This window comes from Saccopteryx leptura, chromosome 4, assembly GCF_036850995.1.
Source record: "Saccopteryx leptura isolate mSacLep1 chromosome 4, mSacLep1_pri_phased_curated, whole genome shotgun sequence".
NCBI lineage: Eukaryota > Metazoa > Chordata > Mammalia > Chiroptera > Emballonuridae > Saccopteryx > Saccopteryx leptura.
In genome coordinates, this window is record NC_089506.1 from 83671012 (window position 1) to 83690551 (window position 19540).

General features: G+C 34.6%; 1 protein-coding gene across 6 annotated transcripts in view; it reads left to right on the plus strand.

Annotated features, from left to right (window-relative positions):
- The window catches only part of PCDH9 (protocadherin 9), a 999455-nt gene that overhangs the window by 369054 nt on the left and 610861 nt on the right, over positions 1–19540 (plus strand). For 4 of the 6 annotated variants that reach the window (XM_066380792.1, XM_066380795.1, XM_066380793.1 and 1 more), the window contains one exon: positions 715–816. The exons of 1 other annotated variant lie outside the window; for it this stretch is intronic. In XM_066380792.1, the coding sequence (XP_066236889.1) occupies positions 715–816 (102 nt within the window). The remainder of the gene's footprint in view (positions 1–714; positions 817–19540) is intronic. One more of the 6 variants, XM_066380794.1, reaches the window with a different exon arrangement.

Consider the following 19540-nt stretch of genomic DNA (forward strand, 5'->3'; position numbering starts at 1 on the left):
AAGAGAAAAAAGCAAAACCACAATTTAAGATCTGATGTTTCACAATTCAAATATATTTCCAAGTGAATTATTTTAGTTCACCTATTTTTAAAAATATATTTGATGAAGAAAAAAAGTGAAGTAATATTTTAAGACCTTCAACTTTTAGTTTTTAAGTTTTCTCTATTTTAAATGCATCATTTATAAAGGTCATGCATGCAGTTGATAAGGTTCCAGAAAGCTGGGGAGCAGGGCAACCTTATTAAAAAATATTTCTTATTCTTTATTTTCCTCATCTATAAGTGGAAATAATCAAAATTTCTATGTCACAGGTTAATATGTATATTATATATATCTAGTACTTGAATAATATTGCTCACAGATAGTAATATATGAGGTATTTTGAAGTTTAGCTATTAAAAATATGTTTTAGCTATGAAAATCAGTCATAATAAATCAATATTGCTTAAAAAAGAAAGGATATAAATAAAATAACTGCATCTTAGTTTTCTTTAGTTTTACTGAAAACATTATGACAATTTGTTTATCCTTAGTTCATTTTTTTATCTTTTTGGTAAGGCTCAATATTAATGCATGTACCGGTACCCTATGAGTGTAGAACATTGTTAGTTCAAATTATACTCCTTAGTTAGTTTCTTAGCAAACAACCATGTCTCTCAATAGACAGTTTAAACGTGGAGTAGTTTGTCACAATTATTTGGTAATCTCTTTCAGTGTAACTCACACAGCAAAAGTGACAATATTCCTGTCACTCCTCAGAAATGTCCCAGCTCTGCGGGTTTCCACATTCAGGAGAATGAAGAAAGCCATTACGAGGTATGCCATATCTCTCTATAGAGACCATGCTAGTACTGAGGAATTTGCATTTTTTCAGTGATTTTAAATACTATAAGTTAACTATTAATTTTCTTTGCTGACCTCTTTTGTGTTCATATTATTATAAAAAAATTATTTTTAACAACTTTAAGTAAACAAGGTTAGAACAAAAAGGGAACAATAATCATTTACTTCTTTGGTAATGGTCCAACTATTAAATACAATACAGTGTTCTTATCATTGAATACAAAATGTTGATATTTACCTGTTTTTGAGAAATAGGCAACTTTCTTTCAGGTTTATATGTTCTTAATAATTCATTTTTATTAGTTGAGCTAAAAAATACATCTCTCGGTTGAAAGATTGATTTACTTCATTCCCTACACTAAAGGAAGATAAAAAGACAAAGGTGATTATCTTTTTTCCTCTTTATTGAATTTATTGGGGTGACCCTGGTTAACAAAATTATGCAGGTTTTAGATGCTCAATTCTAAAACACATCATCTGTACACTATTGTGTATCTCTCACAAGTCAATCACCATTTATCCACTCTATACCTTCCTCCACCTCCTCAAGTCCCCTCATCAGCCTCCCCAGTAATCACCACACTGTTGACTGTGTACAAGAGTTTTGTCTGGTTTTTTTTCCTTTGTTGCTCAATCCCTCCACACCCCTCACCCAGCCAACCCATCCCAGTAGCTGTCAACTGTCTCTATGAGTCTGTCTCTGTGTTGCTTGTTATTTTATTCTGTTCATGAAATTCCACATATAAGTGAATTCATATGTTATTTTTCTTTCTCTAATGGCTTATTTCACTAAGTATAATGCTGTCAAGGTCCATCCATGCTGTCACAAAGGGTAAGATTTCTGTCTTTTTTACTGAGAGTAGTATTCCATTGTAAATATACCACAGCTTTTATATCTGCTCATATACTGATGGATACTTGGGCTGCTTCCAAATCTTGGCTATTGTAAATAACATGGCAATGAATATAGGGGTGCTGTATTCTTTTGAATAAGAGTTTTGGGACTCTTTGGATAAATTCCCAGAAATAGGATTGCTGGGTCATAAGGTAGTTTCATTTTTACTTTTTTGAGGTAACTCCATACTGCTATTTTACAGATTGGTGCAGCAACCAATCTGTATTCCCACCAACACTGCCCAAGTATGGCCCTTTTCCCACATCCTCACCAACACTTGTTTGTTAATTTATTGATGATAGTCATCCTCAAAAGTGTCAGATTTTATTATTTCTATTGGTCATCTGTATATTCTCTTTGGAGAAGTGGCTGTTCGGGTCCTTTGCCCACTTTTAATTGGATTGTTTGCATTTTTGGTGTTGAGTTTTATAAGTTCTTTATAAATTTTTATATTAACCTTTTATCAGATGTATTGTCCAATACATTTTCCCATTTAGTGGGTTCTCTTTTTATTTTATTGATGGTTACTTTTGATGTGCAAACGCGTTTTAGTTATACATAGTGCCATTCGTTTATTTTCTTTCTTTTGTTTCCCTTGCCAAAGGAGATATGTTAGAAAAAAAATATTAGTATGAGAAATGTTCAACAGTTTACTGACTATGCTTTCTTCTAGGATTTTTATGGTTTTAAGTCTAATGATAAAATCTGTAATTCATTTTGAGTTTATTTGTGTGGATTGTGTAAGAAGATGATCTATTTTTATTTATTTTTTGCTTCTATCAATATTTGTCCAATTTCTCCAACAGCATTTATTGAATAGACTATTTTCACTCCATTCTTGTCTTTTTTTCTTTGTCAAATATTAATTGACTATAATGGTGTGGGTTTATTTCTTGGTTCTCTATTCTGAAAAAATAATGTTTAATATAAACAGACAAAATTGGAATTTTAATTAATTTCCTTTTTTACTACTTTTTCCTCAGCTTCTTTTTTTTTTTTTTTAATACAGAGACAGAGAGAAGGATAGACAGGGTCAGACAGACAGGAATGGAGAGAAATGAGAAGCATCAATCATTAGTTTTCCATTGCGACACCTTAGTTGTTCATTGATTGCTTTCTCATATGTGCCTTGACCGTGGGCCTTCAGCAGACTGAGTAACCCCTTGCTCGAGCCAGCGACCTTGGGTCCAAGCTGGTGAGCTTTTTGCTCAAGCCAGATGAGCCCGTGCTCAAGCTGGCGACCTCGGGGTCTCGAACCTGGGTCCTCCACATCCCATTCCGATGCTCTATCCACTGTGCCACTGGCTGGTCAGGCTTTCTCAGCTTCTTTATTGCCCTTTATTTAGAATATAAAATAAGAATCTTTGCTTTATTATTTAAAGTAGTCTATTCACTGTACAATGTAGATTTGTTTCTCCCTCTTTCTCTTTTTCTTTCCCTTTCTCTTTATTTCCCTTTCATCTTTCTTTCTTTCCTTCTTTCTTTCTTTCTTTCTTTCTTTCTTTCTTTCTTTCTTTCTTTCTTTCTTTCTCTTTTTTCTCCTTTCTTTTTCCTTCCTTCCTTCCTTCCTTCCTTCCTTCCTTCCTTCCTTCCTTCCTTCCTTCCTTCCTTCCTTTCTTCCTTCCTTCCTTTCTCCCTTCCTCCCTTCCTCCCTTCCTCCCTTCCTTCCTTCCTTCCTTTCTTCCTTCCTTCTTTCTTTCCTTCTTTCTTTTCTTCCTTCTTGCTTGCTTCTATTGGAAGGGTTATTCCAGTACCGATTACTCTGACATGGCTAGATGCAGAAATCTGTTAACTTTATTTTTTTAATTGTACTATAAAACACAAAAAACTAAAATTAATACTGAAATCATTTTAAGTGTACAGTTCAGTAATATTAAATATGTTCACCTTGTTTAATTAAAGCTATATATTTTTAAAGAATGTATGTTAATAGTTAGCTCTGATATTAATTATACATATTAATACATATATGTTAGAAAATATACATACCTTTTTCCTCAGCTGTAACATAATGTAGATAGACAGATAAATATGTATACATGTATGTGTGTGTTTGTGTTTATTCTATTTTCTCATTGAAGCTAGGTTTTTTCCTCATTCTCTTAAAAGTATTGAAAACGCTTTTTTAATTAGCAGTAAAAGGGGTTTTTTTTGCACTTGTTTTTGCCAACTAAAAGAACCTATCATTTTCTAAATCTCAGTAGTAATGTAATTCAAACAGTTTTGATTAATACAAATTTTATTGAAACAGACAACAATGTGGTGATAGAGGACTGGAAAGTGGGTGGACAGGTAGAGGAGGGTGCAGGGGGATAAATGGTGATGAATGGAAACTGGACTGGGTAGGTGACACATAATATGGAGTACAGATTTGTGTTATAGAATTGAGCACCTGAACCTTGTAAAATTATGTTATCGAGTGTCACTCCAATACCTTCAGTTAAAACTTTATTGATAAACATCTTTTTGGACAAAGCATTAATTGAGGTAGAGAAGGCTAAAGTAATAATATGGACAGTTTTATCCCTTAAATTGTCCTCCAAATATTTTTTCTTTTTTTTATCTTTATGTATATCTAACTATTCAGTAATATCTTTCTAAACTTCTAAATTACAGTCTATATTCTTTTTCTTATTTGGCTTTTATTTTCATCTTTATCTCTCTTTTCCCAAAATCTTAATCACATGACACTTGAGATAAGAGCCATAACTTCTTTGTCCTTTGATTTTTCATGATCACTCTTTATATTTTAAGAGTGTCTCCTAGTAGTCACCCTTATTTCATCCAATAACACAATAACCTTCATTCTCTAGCACTAATAAATATGTTTATTCATATATAGTCATGTAAATCTTATAAAATATTCTGAAAACCATTGAAATAAAATATATCTAAATCCTAGAAATTGAAATCCAGTTGAATCCAAATAGATTTTAATTTTTAAGATTTAGATATATTTTTATAACATTTTCATGCCTCTGTTTTTTGTTGTTGTTGTTATTGTTAAATACCCTTCAGACACCTCTTTGAGTACCCAAATGAGTGAGATGGAGAAATTGTTTACTGAAGACTACCTTATTTTGACCCTGGATGGCTGGCTCAGAAAACAGCCTGGCATATGGACATTCTGGGTTTGATCGCTGGTCAGAGCACACATGAGAAGCAACCATTTGCTTTTCTGCCCTTCCCTCTCCCCCTTCTCTCTCTTTTCCCCTCCCACAACCAGTGGCTTGATTGGTTCAAGTGTCAGCCCCAGACACTGAGTATAGATCAGTTGACCAATGCATCGGCCCCAGATGAGGTTGCTGGGTAGATTCCAGTCAGGGCACAGGTGGGAGTCTGTCTATCTCCCCTCCTTTCACTTAAAAATAAAAAAGATTACTTATTTTTGTAGAGAATTTAGAGTATCTATAATTAAAATAATTTTATATGAATCATGCTTATCATCCCTGGATATTTTTATAAAGCATAAATAAGGATGAAGAAGAGTTTGTACAGGGTTTATTTGACTAAAATTTTTTGAAAATATAGACAAGAAAACTGATAATCAGCGCTCTGGTGTTAATTTCTGTTATGATTCAAATAAACAAAGAATGTTAAAAGTTAATCTACTGTGCTATATTTCTAAACAAAGCAGACAAAATTATTTCAGATATCTCTTACCCCATAAATTATCATTTAACCATCATACTCCAAACCTATTATACTCTGAACAGAGAAGGATTAAGGTCAGTTAAGGCCCCAGATGCAAAAGAAAATATTTGGCCCCTTAAAAAAAAGAGAGAGACAGGGAAAATAAAAATACATGTTAAACATATTTTTAAATATATAAAATATATTATGTGCTATTAATGTTAAAATTGCACATATGAAATCAAACTTGGTGTCATTAGAAAAATGTGTAAATTTGGGGTTTTGCGGGGTCCTTCAGAAGCCGGGGCCCTGGGAACGTGCCAGGTGTGTCCTACATTAAATCTGCCTCTGAGACTGAATAATTTTAAACTCAGTCATCAATAAGATCCTATCTCTCTTTAGTGGTCTATGACACTTAATAAGGTGTTATGATGATAACAACTAACGCTTTTGTAGCACGTACCTTGTGCCAGTGTCTATTTCAAGCTTCTTATGTATATATTCTGCTCACAAAAATTAGGGAATATTTTTAAATGAATATGAAGCAATAAAATATTTTCTAATATTTGTGAGCAGTGTATTTGACCGTTGTTTACATTTTATACTTGATCAGTTAAAATTGCTTTTGACTATAATATGACTAGTTTCTTAGGCATACTTCTTAACTTTTTTTTTTTTTAATGCAAAGAGATAATCTATTCAGTAACTTGAGGGCAGAATAGATATCAGCTTTGGAGTTCCATAGAGCATTCTGAGAGACAGGGTTTCTGTATACTTAATATCTGCAGACCAATAACAAAGTTTTAATAACTAGTTATTAATCTAGTGTTACTAATACTTGGGAATTAATAACTAAAAGTGGTTATAACCTATAAATTGGTGTCTGTGATATGGTGTTATTATTTTTTATTTTTCTTGAATAGTGTTCTAAGCCTGGTAAATACATGTATATTACTAATTTTCTCATAATTTATACTTTTTGTCTTAAAGAGCTTAATAAAGCAAAAGAGATTTTTTTTAAACATAAACATATTACAGTGTTTGTATAAAACTATACTGTTGTTCAAGTAAAAGATCACATTTTGATCAATTAATGTTGGGTTATTCTGAATGAAGTTATTAAATTTGTATTATGATATTAGATACAAAATAAAACCAAAGCTAATATGACCAGTAAGCTTTTAATCATTCCAGTCATCATGCTTAACCTATCACTTTTAACTTAAATATAACAATTATTGCTTATGGGAAAATGTTAATATCAGATATTGGGTAATTATTGTACCAGGCACTATCTTAAGCACTTCATATGTATTACCAACTTTCATCTAACATAAAATATTACTGAGTATAAAACACATTTAAATTAATGTACCATTAAGAAAAAATATGTCAATTAAACTCTAATAAATGCTTCTTTATGATTTTTTAAAATATGTATCTTGATTTAAGATATGTTAAAATATTTATACAATAATACTGCATTGTTAAAATATAACTCACTTAGTCTTGAAAACAAGCTCATTAGGTAAGTATTTTTTATTATTATTTTACAGATGAGAAACTGAGGAAAGAAAATTTAAATAATTTGCTCAAATTCACACAGATAGTAATTAGTGGAGCTGGAATAGAACCACAACAACATGACTTCTAAAACTGCAATGTTAACAAGTTTGTGATAATATTAATATATTACAATTTCTTTGTCAAAGACCATAGCAATAATTTATATTATTTATACATAACATTAAGACAAAAAAGATGAAATAGCTTGCTCTAGGTCACAGAACTATCTAGTGATAGCCTAAAACTAGATTCAGGTTTTCTGATTCTGGAATAACTACCTTCAAATTATATTAAATTCTTCCAAATGCGTGTCTAAGAAAATAGTACAAATTTGAAATTTTTCTTGTTAGATTTTAAATAAGGTGTGGAATTTAAACTATGATAGTTAACTTTTCTGAGCAAGCCTTCTGTCTTTGGATACACAGATCATTACAATGGTTAAAATAGAAACCAAAAAATGAATAAGCATATTATTTTCATAACATAGATACCTATTACCTTTACTAAACATATTTGAGCTATAAGTTTTATTGCCATTTCTTTCTATTGTATCCAAATCTTTTAATGCATGAAACAGCATAGAAAGTAAGCAGATAGAGCTTTCAGTGTCCATATTCTGCAATCTGTAGGAAAATGTCTCCTAGTTATTGGAATTCACACAAGACTGCATTTCAGTATGAGTAGCTGTTCCCTGACACTGTTTTTGATGCTTGAGCTAAAGTATTTTTACAAAATGGTCTAGTGTTCAATGTATGAATTTTTGAGATAAGAATTTTTCCTTGTAGCGATGAAATCCGAAAATCAATGTCAGATGGAAATCTTAACTCTAAAAGTTAGGGAGATTGGTGGAAGAGCTTTAAAATAAGTGTGAATTTCAGCCGCCAGCCTTTGAAAATGTGGCAGTTATCACAAGTGTGAAATTCATGGGTGCAGATGGTTGATGAAGATATCCCAGGAGGGATCACTGCTCTAACTTTCTAAACCCAAATTGGGAAAATCATTTTGATAAAAAAAATTCTGACCTTTTACTTAAATTTGTAACACAGGTTCTGCTGGATTTGAAATTCATAGCAGTTAAATTATCATTGGTTTCACAAACATTCCAATGGTATCACTTGATAAGAAATATTTAATATTATAAAATATGTCAAATGGAGAGAGGAAGTGTGTCATAAGAGAAAGGAACTAAAATGTATAAAACCATTACTATTGCAATGTGTCAGGTATTTCACATTTATAACCTTATATAGAACAATAGCCTTCGGGTAAGTATTGCCCCAACTAAAAATGAGGTTATGGGTGTATCTTGAGCCTGAGTAATCAAACCAGAGGCACACTGACACATATTAGTACAATGAGCTCAATGTTTATAATACAACTGAAAGCACCTCTGTTTAAATTAACAATATCAAATGAAATAAAAACAAAATCATAACATTATCTCATCTTCCCTTTAAAAAAAACCCAGCAGATAATTCAATTAAAGAATGGGCTCAAGACCTTTCATCAGCTAAAAATTTTGGTGGCCAAAAAAAACATAAAGAGATGCTCAACATCACTAATCAATAGAGAAATGCAAATTAAATCCACAATGAGATATCACTACACACCTGTCAGAAAGGCTATTACCAATAAATCAACAAATAAGTATCTGTAAGGATTTAGAGAAAAGGAAAACCTTGTGCATTATTAGTGGGAATATAAATTAGTGCAGTCATTATAGAAGACATTATAGAGGGTTCTCCAAAATTATAAATAGAGCTGCAATTCTACCTTTAGGCATTTATTTGAAGACACTAATTCAAAAAGATTTATGCACCCTTATGTTTACTGCAGAATTACAAGTAATAGCCAAGATATGGAAGTGACCTAGATGTCCCTCAATAGATGAGGAAAAAGGAGATGGAATATTACTTGACAATAAAAAATAATGACATCTTGTCATTTGCAACAACATGAATGAAATTAGAGGGTGATATGTTAAGTGAAATAAGACAGAAAGAAACTTCCTTCCTTCTTTCTTCCTCCCTCCCTCCCTCCCTCCTTCCCTCTATTCCTCCCTCCCTCCCTCCCTCCTTCCCTCTATTCCTTCCTTCCTCCCTCCCTCCCTCCTTCCCTCTATTCCTTCCTTCCTCCCTCCCTCCCTCCTTCCCTCTATTCCTTCCTCCCTCCCTCCCTCCTTCCCTTTATTCCTTCCTCCCTCCCTCCTTCCCTTTATTCCTCCCTCCCTCCCTCCCTCCCTCCCTCCCTCCTTCCCTCTATTCCTTCCTTCCTTCCTTCCTCCCTCCCTCCCTCCCTCCCTCCTTCCCTCTATTCCTTCCTCCCTCCCTCCCTCCTTCCCTCTATTCCTTCCTTCCTTCCTCCCTCCCTCCCTTCCTCCTTCCCTCTATTTCTTCCTCCCTCCCTCCCTCCCTCCCTCCTTCCCTTTATTCCTTCCTCCCTCCCTCCCTCCCTCCCTCCCTCCCTCCTTCCTTCCTTCCTTCCTTCCTTCCTTCCTTCCTTCCTTCCTTCCTTCCTTCCTTCCTTCCTTCCTTCCTTCCTTCCTTCCTTCCTCCCATCCTTCCTTTCCTTCTCTACTTTATTTCTTTTTTACTTCCAAAATATTCAGCAAATATATCAGAGACACTGTTATGATATATGCTAAATTCATTATACTGAGCCTATCTGGGGGTGGCATTGGATAAATTCATCATGTGAGCAGGCAAACATGTTTCTTTGTATCCCAGATGTTATAGTATAAGGGGCATACTCTTATAATCAATGTTTCCATTGAGTGTAAGCAATGCTAAAGTAAGATATGTTCAAGATTCAAAAAGAATATGTAACAGAAGCAATTTAACCTAGTAGAGGAAAAATGTAATAATGGTAATGTAAAGCTTGAAGGAGTTCACTAGGTTAATGATCAGGAGTCATGTGAGGTGCCATGGTGGAAAAATGAGGTTTTTCAGAGACTGCATGTGTGAAGGTCAGGTGTTAGCAGAATGTATCATAGGTCTAAGAAAAGTTCCACTGGTTATTTCCATTTTCAATCAGAGCTCTTTCCTTGTTCCATTGTCAAGACCTCATCTTGCTTCAAAAAGCAAGACATCAAACTTCACATTTTTAGTTAATGTGACATATACATACATTTTTAATTATTGAGAACAATGACTATATAATATTTCTCAATGTGTGTTTAATATAGTTGATCTTAAAATTTCTAAACACTTAATTTTAAACTTAGATATGCATATTTATAGACATAATTCTACAGATTTGGATTTTTAAAACAAATTTTAGCTTTAATAATTGCTCATATACTGTATGCAAATATATATAATAAATCTAATGTAAGTTTGCATCTGTATGTAGATGTGCAAATCTGGTTTTATAAATAATAATTAAGAGTCCCTTATTATTAAGGGAAGTTCACATTACTGTTTTCAAGAGGCTAAGTTAATGTGTTTGAATAATGAACTTTCTGGAAATTCATTGAGAAGTGCTCAGTTAGATTCCCTATATTCCAACAACAGATATAAATCAGCTGTCAAATTTTCCAACAGCTCAATCTTTTTTTTTTCAATTACTTAACCCTGTGTAACGGATAGTCATCACCTTCTACTTTTTATCAAACATGTTCTGCCAATTTCTTCTTCACCACAAAGAAGTGTGCTTGGTTTTATGCACAGGAAGAGCCGCCTTTGACACATTTGCTGAGGGTGTCAGCAGTGGTCACAGTCTTGATGGACAGCACCAAAACTTGCCGTGGCCCAGCTCTAGCTAATTAGTTGCTTGAAGCCACTCTGTGTGCCACGGGTACAGACTTATCATCCAAAGACATCTTTGCCATTTAGAATGACAGCTGTGATGCAGCTGTTTGTGGAGAGAATCAAGTATACAGAGAGAGGAAGAGCCTTTTAAACAAGTGACAACCATAGTGTCTTTCACTGAAGGAGCCTAAAGATAACAAAACAACCAAAATGTAGAATATGAAAATGTGTAAATCAATTATCTGTTAGATCAGCATGAAAACCATACATGAAATGACCAAAAAAAAAAAAATAAATGAGATTTTAAGAATGAGAGAAAAATACAGGTACCTCATGGTTCTTTTTAACTCAACGGAATTGAATGTCCTTTTGATTATTACAGGTCAGGCATTTGCTTATGGAACTAACAGATGCGTGGAGTTTTCAGTGGTCTCTGTATGTGGATAATGACAAGGAAGTCTGCTAGAAAGCCTCACTTTAAACTGCTGTAGAGTAACTAATCTAAAAACTTATGGGGATGCTAAATATTTCAGGATATTAAAGACAAATTGGGAGGATTAAAGGTAATACCAATGCATGTGAAACAAAAATAGAAATGAAAAAGGTAATATATGGAGTTGATATAGGAAGTGATGACTTCTCTTTAGAAAAGTGTACTTATGATGAAATAATAACAAATGAAATTATTTTATACTCTGATGATTGTGAGCTGTGAGATTCCCCTTAACTACTATTTTGGAATTTGGAACTCCAAAAAGAAATCAAAGTATCTATTGTTAGAAGATCCTATTGACTAATTAAATTAAATCAATATTTTTTATAAAAGCATTTTGTATTATAAAACATTTTAATTGTCATATACTGTATTCACCAAGAATAATGCTTCTATAAATGATATCTAATATTTTATAAGATAAATTGTCTTATATTTATATGTTGTAGGGTTTGTAAATATGTTATAAATTATGACAAACTACAGAAATTCTGATAAAGATATTCAAATTTAAAATGGATATTTAGCCTGACTAGGCGGTGGCGCAGTGGATAGGTTGTCGGACTGGGATGCAGAGGACCCAGGTTCGAGACCCCGAGGTTGCCAGCTTGAGCGCGGGCTCATCTGGTTTGAGCAAAAAAAAAAAAAAAAAAAAAGCTCACCAGCTTAGACCCACGGTCGCTGGCTTGAGCAAGGGGTTACTCGGTCTGCTGAAGGCCTGTGGTCAAGGCACATATGAGAAAGCAATCAATGAACAACTAAGGTGTCGCACCAAAAAACTGATGATTGATGCTTCTCATCTCTTTCTGTTCCTGTCTGTCTGTCCCTGTCTATCCCTGTCTCTGACTCTCTGTCCTGTAAAAAAAATAAAAAAATAAAATAAATTTTAAAATGGATATTTAGATGTTTGCACTGGTTTTATATACTTGTATAACATAAATAGTACGGTTTTACTTTATAGGCACATATAATGATTTATCAGAGGACTGATCAGATATTGTTTGGTATGTCACCAAATTAAGGATGGAATTGAGGTGGACTTTCAACTAGCCTTTTTACCTGTTCTATAGGACATAAAATTGTCAATATAGATATAAAGTGTTTTACCTATTTATAATGTTTATGATATACTTATTTATTGAAAAGAAAAACAATACAGATAATATGAACTACATAATCTCACCTTTGACTTCATTTTAGGTTTAAATCTAATTTTCAGTTTTAAAATGTTAAAACATTTAAAAATAGAAGCATCATAGAATCTATTAAATTATTGAGGAAGATTTACCTGAACTTATTTTTTCTCTAGATAGTTCAAACAAATATGTTAGAATGTATATGTGTTTGTGTGCACACATTAAATATAGATTAAATATAGAATAAATTAAGCAAAAGCCTTCTCTTTTAATATTACTTGCTTCTTCAATTTTAGAATTATTGAAAACCTAGAAGATCATTCAGTGACTACAGCATGTTATGAGTGACATAGGTGTATTCTGGGGCCAAAACCACCAGGGGTCCATATTCATTCATCAGGGCAAGGATGGAATCTGAATCTGAATTTTTGAAAATTTTTCAAATTTTATAAATATAATGGATTTTATCTGTAAGGTGAACAGGAGGACTGCTGTGGAGACAATGATTACTTGGAGACCAGATGGCATGAACCAAGAGACACAGGGGTGACTGTCTCACAACCCCCTATACAGGTTTCATGAGACAGCCTTGATCCGCAGTCCTTACAGGTATTTATTGACACATACAAATAGAAACGGAGAAGAAAATGAGGAAGTTAGGAAGGGGAACTTATTTAGAGCAGACAAAAGGGTAAGAGATGTAGTTCAAATATTCCCACATATTGAGTAATCAGAATTGCTAATTCTATCCCTATTGTGCTGCGTTCAGCACAGTACTGCATTTAGTACTTTCTGTCAGTAAAGCCACTGTGGCTTTTGCCTCAGGGCACTGAACTCTGTCCCTGTTTTATGTTCCTATTCAGGGCATAAACAGAGGATTAATGCTAGTTTAAATAATGATCACTATATAGGTCATATCAATAAATTAGTGTCTTGCAATTTGAGGATCACAACCAGCTTGTACTTAATAGAAAGGAAAAGAGCAGAATAGAATAAGTTGTATAGAATTGAATAAATAGGTTACAACAGAATAGAATGAGGACAAAGAGAAAGAAGATAGAAAAGAAAATAGAAGAGTATAAAAATATTGTATATGGCATATAAAAAGTAGTTAAATATTGTTTCATTTAAATTTATTTCAAGTATGTTTGAATATGTTTGTGTATGTTTGAATGTTCATACTGTCTCTATGTAAAACGTGTTGCTTACTTTCGATTACGATTAAAGTTTGAAAAGCCCTGATCAAAAGTAGCTCACACATCCCATTTATCATATAGCAGTTACTCTTCAAAAAATGTTTTGATTATATCAACTGAATGAACATCACTTCTAGGTAAAAACTCCTCTAAATCTGATTTATAGTTGAGTAAAGGAAAGCTTAAAGAGAAAATGACCCGCACACTGTTACACAGTGAATAAGAGGCCATGGCAGGATTCACATCCAAAGAGTGTGGTATAAGTTGTGCTCTTAGCACTACTCTAAAGCTTCTGACAAAGATGGTGGCAGGTCCAAGATTTTTAACCTGCCTTTTGAATCACAGTAAAATACTACACTCTTTCATTTCATCAGTTACCACTTCAGTTAGCCCAAATCCCAATCATAGGTCACAGTTTATTGGTCTTATGGATTATTTAGCCCATAAAATCTTTGTAAAAAGAATGCCTAGGCTGAATGAGTTTAAGAAGTTTTTCCATCAGTAATACCTCATGGTGATTTATAATATGATTTATGTATAACTGCACTTAACCAATTTTAAGTGAATAAATTTATTTATATATATTTTAATGTAATCATTGGTAAAATAATTTGGCTATAAAATCATATTCAAAGAACACCTATTAATCTTATATTTTATATAACTAATTTTGATAAACACTGGCCAAAATACCTATATGCTAAAATTAATTTTCTGATGTTAATATTCATACTCTTAAATTTTAAGTAAAAACTCAATTTTTAAATGATCATGTTAGAGAATAAAACAAAATGGAAATGAACATGTGATGTCAAAGCTTTGAATATGTGTATATTATTCACATAATTTTTATTAAAGTAAACATAATTTTGAATTTCTTTTTCTACTTTGATTTTTAGACAAACTATTTAATGATATGTTTATTTTTATATATGCATATTTTTCAAATAACACACTTTCAAAAAACAGGAATCTGCAGACTTTCTTATTAAGGTTAAGTTTTTGCTTCTTTAAGAATTGTTATTCATTCTAATGTGTCTTTTTTTTAAGAGATGCATATATCTTATTAAAAGTATAATATATTTTTTCCAATATTAGTCAAAAGTATATTACATAGAATTTAAGTACTGCTTATGTATATAAAATATAAGTAATTTCAGATTGGCCACTAAAATTTAAAACTAACCAATTAGATTTATAGGATAATATAAAATAGAGAAAAAATTATTAATTTCTTAATACTTTCATAATATATTTTAATTTTTTAAATGCCACCCTCAGTGTTTATATCTTAATACTGACATAAAATAAGGGGACTGTCATTATATTCAATCTCTTTCTTATAAATCTGTACTCTAGCTTCAAGAGGTGTCTGTTGGGCAGATAAAATGTATTATGCTCACTTTGTTAAAGAGGCCGTTGCCCAGGTGATATTAACGTGTGTTGGGGTGGGCTAAAGGCAGGCAGAATCCTTGTAGCCTGGGGCTTGGTTTTGGGATTAAGCCTTTCCTACCCTTTTTGGTGTAAGGTGGTACAATCCTATCATGCCTCAGAGAAGTGACTTTGTATTAAGAGACTTCCCTATTATGTATATTGGATTAAGGGTTTGGATTTCTATACTATAAAATGGGAACGGAGCGGGAGTTTGCTTCTTGGTTCCTGAGATTATCATTAGAAGAGAGAGCAGAGGAGAGCAGAGAAAGGCCACGTGGAGGAGGCCAGGAGAAGCAGCCAAGATGGTGAAGTGCTGAGTGAGATGCCAGTTTGTGTAGAGTTTGTATTTGGGATAAGGACGGAGATGGGGAACAGAGGAGAATAAGTCTGGTGAGCTAGAAACCTTTGATTCTAGGAAACTCGGATAAGTCAGTGGCTTTGTGAGCACTGAATGTGACTGGGTTTTGGAGCCCAGTGTGTATTTTTTACTTGCCCGCCGGGTGCAAGGTAGGATTAAAGGTCATGGCCCATCAGTTTTTGGCTCCATGGTTTCTTTACCGACTGTCCGAATCCAATGCGAACCTGCATGTGAATGGCCCTGCCTGCTGGCTTTACAGTGTCCAATCCTTGATGACCAGGAGTTACACTCTCCCAAATAATTTCACTGTCAGGTAAAAATGAAAAAGACAGCCAAAAAAAAAAAAAAAAGGAAAGAAAGAAAACAAAATACCCACAATATATACTGCTCACAAAAATTAGGGGATATTTTATAGCTTCATATTCATTTTGAAATATTCCCTGTTGGTCAAATAAGTTTGTAAAAAATAATTTTTATGTTTGCTTTCTTATAGTCTGCATTGAGCACTAGGAAGCACCAGGTATATGTGGTCTGTGAAATTGCAAATTACCCTCCTGCTTGGAAAGGGCCATTGTTTTGCTAATGTTTGCTGGAGGAGGGGTCTTTGTGAGCCCAGATAGTTTTTCAGGGAGAGCAGAGAGAATGCAGAGTGCTGAAGAAGAAGTTAGTTTTGTCAGAGAGAGAGGAGTGCAGATGAGGAACCAGAGCTGAGGAGCTTTTGGAGCCCTACTGAGGCTTGTGGGGGCCTTTGATTCCAGGAGGAACAGGAGAAGATCTCTGGGTTGTGGAACTGGAGAATGTGGCAGGGCTTTGGGAGCTCTGAGTGATGGGGAAGCAGATTTCTCTGTATGTTTGCTTGTCGACCAGTGTGAGACTTTAATAAAGAAATGGTCCAACATTTTTTGGCTCCACTGTTTCTTTCCTGTCTGTCCGAATTCAGTGAGAACCTGCATGTGAATGGACACAACAGCAGAGGCCCCTGGCCTTACATCCCCTAATTTTTGAAAGCAGTATATATGTGGTTTTGATACTTATTTCTAAGATAATGGAGTTTATACATTTAAAAAACATAAGTAGCCCTGGTCGGTTGGCTCAGTGGTAGAGCCTCGGCCTGCCGTGCGGAAGTCCTGGTTCGATTCCCGGCCAGGGCACACAGGAGAGGCGCCCATCTGCTTCTCCACCCCTCCCCCTCTCCTTCCTCTCTGTCTCTCTCTTCCCCTCCCGCAGCCGAGGCTCCATTGGAGCAAAAAGATGGCCCAGGCGCTGGGGATGGCTCCTTGGCCTCTCCCTCAGGTGCTAGAATGGCTCTGGTTGTGACAGAGCAATGCCCCGGATGGGAAGAGCATCGCCCCCTGGTGGGCGTGCCGGGTGGATCCTGGTCGGGCGCATGCAGGAGTCTGTCTGACTGTCTCCCCGTTTCCAGCTTCAGAAAAAAAACCATAAGTAGGCTCTGGCTGGGTAGCTCAGTTAGTTAGAGCATCATCCTGATATACCAAGGTTGCAGATTTAATCCCTGCTCAGGTAACATACAAAAATCAACCAATGAATGCATAAATAAACAGGACAACAAATCGGTGTTTTTCTCTCACTCTCTCTTTCTCCCTTTTTTCTGTCTAAATTAATACATAAAATAAAATAAAATATATAAGTATGTGAGTTTAGCCCACATCCAGCAACAGAAAATATTTTAAAGGCATAATTAAATTAAAAAGGTTTATATTTTCTCACAAATTGATTCCATAGCCTTCTACCATCTAATAGTTCTAGTCTATGGTTATATATTTATTTTCATGTTATTGGCCAGGAAACAAACTGCTTTCAATAGCTCTCTCTAGCTGAATTTACTCAAATTTGACTTGAATGGGTATTTCAAACATAATATCTATCTAAAAGATATGGATAGTAGAAAATTTCAGCATATTTTATATTGATATTTAATTTTAAAGAATCTGTAGACATGCATTTTACCAACATTTTACCAAAAAAAATTATTATTTGTGAAGTGATGGCTTGTTTGTTTACTCATTGTTGGGCAGATAAAGTTATTTTTTCTCACCTTATTGTTAAAGATGGCCGCTGCCCTCACCTGACACAGCTAATTGCCTTCCTTGTTGGAAGCAGCGTGGTTATGCTAATGTGTGTTGGGGGCGGGCTTTTGTGCCAACAGGTTTTAAAAGGAGAGCTAGGAGGCCATTTGGATTAGAGTGGCCACATTCTTGTAGAGAGGAAGAGCCCATGGTGGAGCAGGGCAGGGAAGCCACGTGGATGAGGCAGCCAAAATAGCGGAATGGGGGAAGGAGAAGCCAGTTCACGGAGGAGAAAAAGATGGAGAACAGAAGTGAATAAGACTGGTGAGGTGGAAGCCTTTGATTCTAGAAAAACTTGGATGAGTCAGTAGCTCTGTGAGTGCTGAATGAGTGGGTTTTGGAGGCCAGTGTGTTTGGTTTTACTCACTTGCCAAGTGCGAGTCTAGAATAAAGGAAAATGGACCGCCAGTTTTTGGCTTGTTTGATTTCTTACCTTCTGTTCGGATCAAATGCAAACCTGCATTGGCCAGGCAGCTGTGATGGGGGCCACGGTTACTGGCTTTACGCTCATGTAATGCCATTGTAATTATATAGGAAGTTTTCCATTTGACACTATCAATGTAAGAAACACCCAAACCTGTGGAGAATTTTTATGAGTTTATTTGAGCCAAACCGATGACAATTGCCAGAAAGCAAAATCTCGATGGATTGAGAAAATGCTTTAGAGAGTGGCAGTTTTACACCTTATTTTATACATTAGAATCAAAGGGGAATACATAAGAGAGTTACATAAAATCTACCGGTAATGGAGTAGGAAGGTGGGAGAAAGAAAGCAGGAAATCCTCTGAGACTGAATAAAAAATAAAATAGACAGGTACTTCTTTTACATTGATGGGGACAGGATAGTTAACAATGAATATTTATAGCTCATAGAGATGGCATAGGGGAGAAAAAGATAACAATGAGGGTTTCTGTGGTGTCAATGTAAGAAACTTTCAAACCTGTAAGAACTTTTATAAATTTATTTGAGTCAAACTGTTGACAATTGCCGGGAAGCATAGTCTCAATGGATTGAGAAAATGATCTGGAAAATGACAGTTTTACCACTTATTTTATACATCAGAATCAAAGGGGAAGACATAGGGGGTTACATGAAACTGACTGGTAATAGATTTTGGAGGTGGGAGAAAGCAAAGGGGAGAAACCGCTGGGATTGGATAAAAAGTAAAAAAGCACAGTATATACTGAAACTTCTTTTACATAGGCAAGAATAAGACAGTGGAGTGTTAATTAACATGATAATAATAACAATGAGGGATTGTTGGTTTCTGCTGTGATGAAATGCTTGCCCTGAAGGGGGGGCAGAAAAAGAAGATGAAATTTATATTTCAAAAACATGTTATCAGGTACTTTATTGTAGATGCAAAAGACAACAGACAGGCTCTATTCAGGTAAGCATTGACATTTGTTTAGAGGAAAACACCTCCCTAGGCCATGACTACCTACTATGAACTACTTTTAGTTAGAAAGTTTTAATTTCAGACTATTCTGTGTGGTTACTTTAGGTCTCTGAGTAGGCAAGCTACCAGGCAGAGCTACCCTAAGCTTCTCAGAGTCAGCATGTGGCTGTTTTCCAGTCCACAATGATCTGATGGGAGATTGTGCCCTGAGGGGTCTGGAGAAAGGGGAGTATTCTGATCAATAATACCTTATCTTAGATGCAAAGAGACAATAGACAACTAAGTTAAGGTACAGGTTGACCCTTGCAAAGGAAGAAAGATGCATAGAACATGACTATCTGCTATGACTCACCTTTAGTTAGGAAGGTTTAATTTCAGACCATCCTATATGGTTACTTTAAGTCTCTTAGTTTGTAAGGCCCACCACGCAGGCCTCCCCTGAACTTGTCAGGCTTAGTATGTGACCCCTTTTTCATCCACAAGACCTGTTCAACCTGAGAAGGAAAAGCAAGAATGTTTTGGGTGAGTCTAATCTTAATTCAGCATGTATCTAGAAAACACAATATGGAAAGTAGCCTCACAAGCAAGAGAGATGTTGACACAGTTAGGAGAGGGAAATTTAAATTGTGAATGTGGATAAAAAAAAATAGACAAATTGTGAGAGTATATAGTGCAATACTATGCAGTAGTGAAAAAAAGAAAGCACTGATACATGTAATAATATGTATGAATTTCAACAGTGTTATGCTA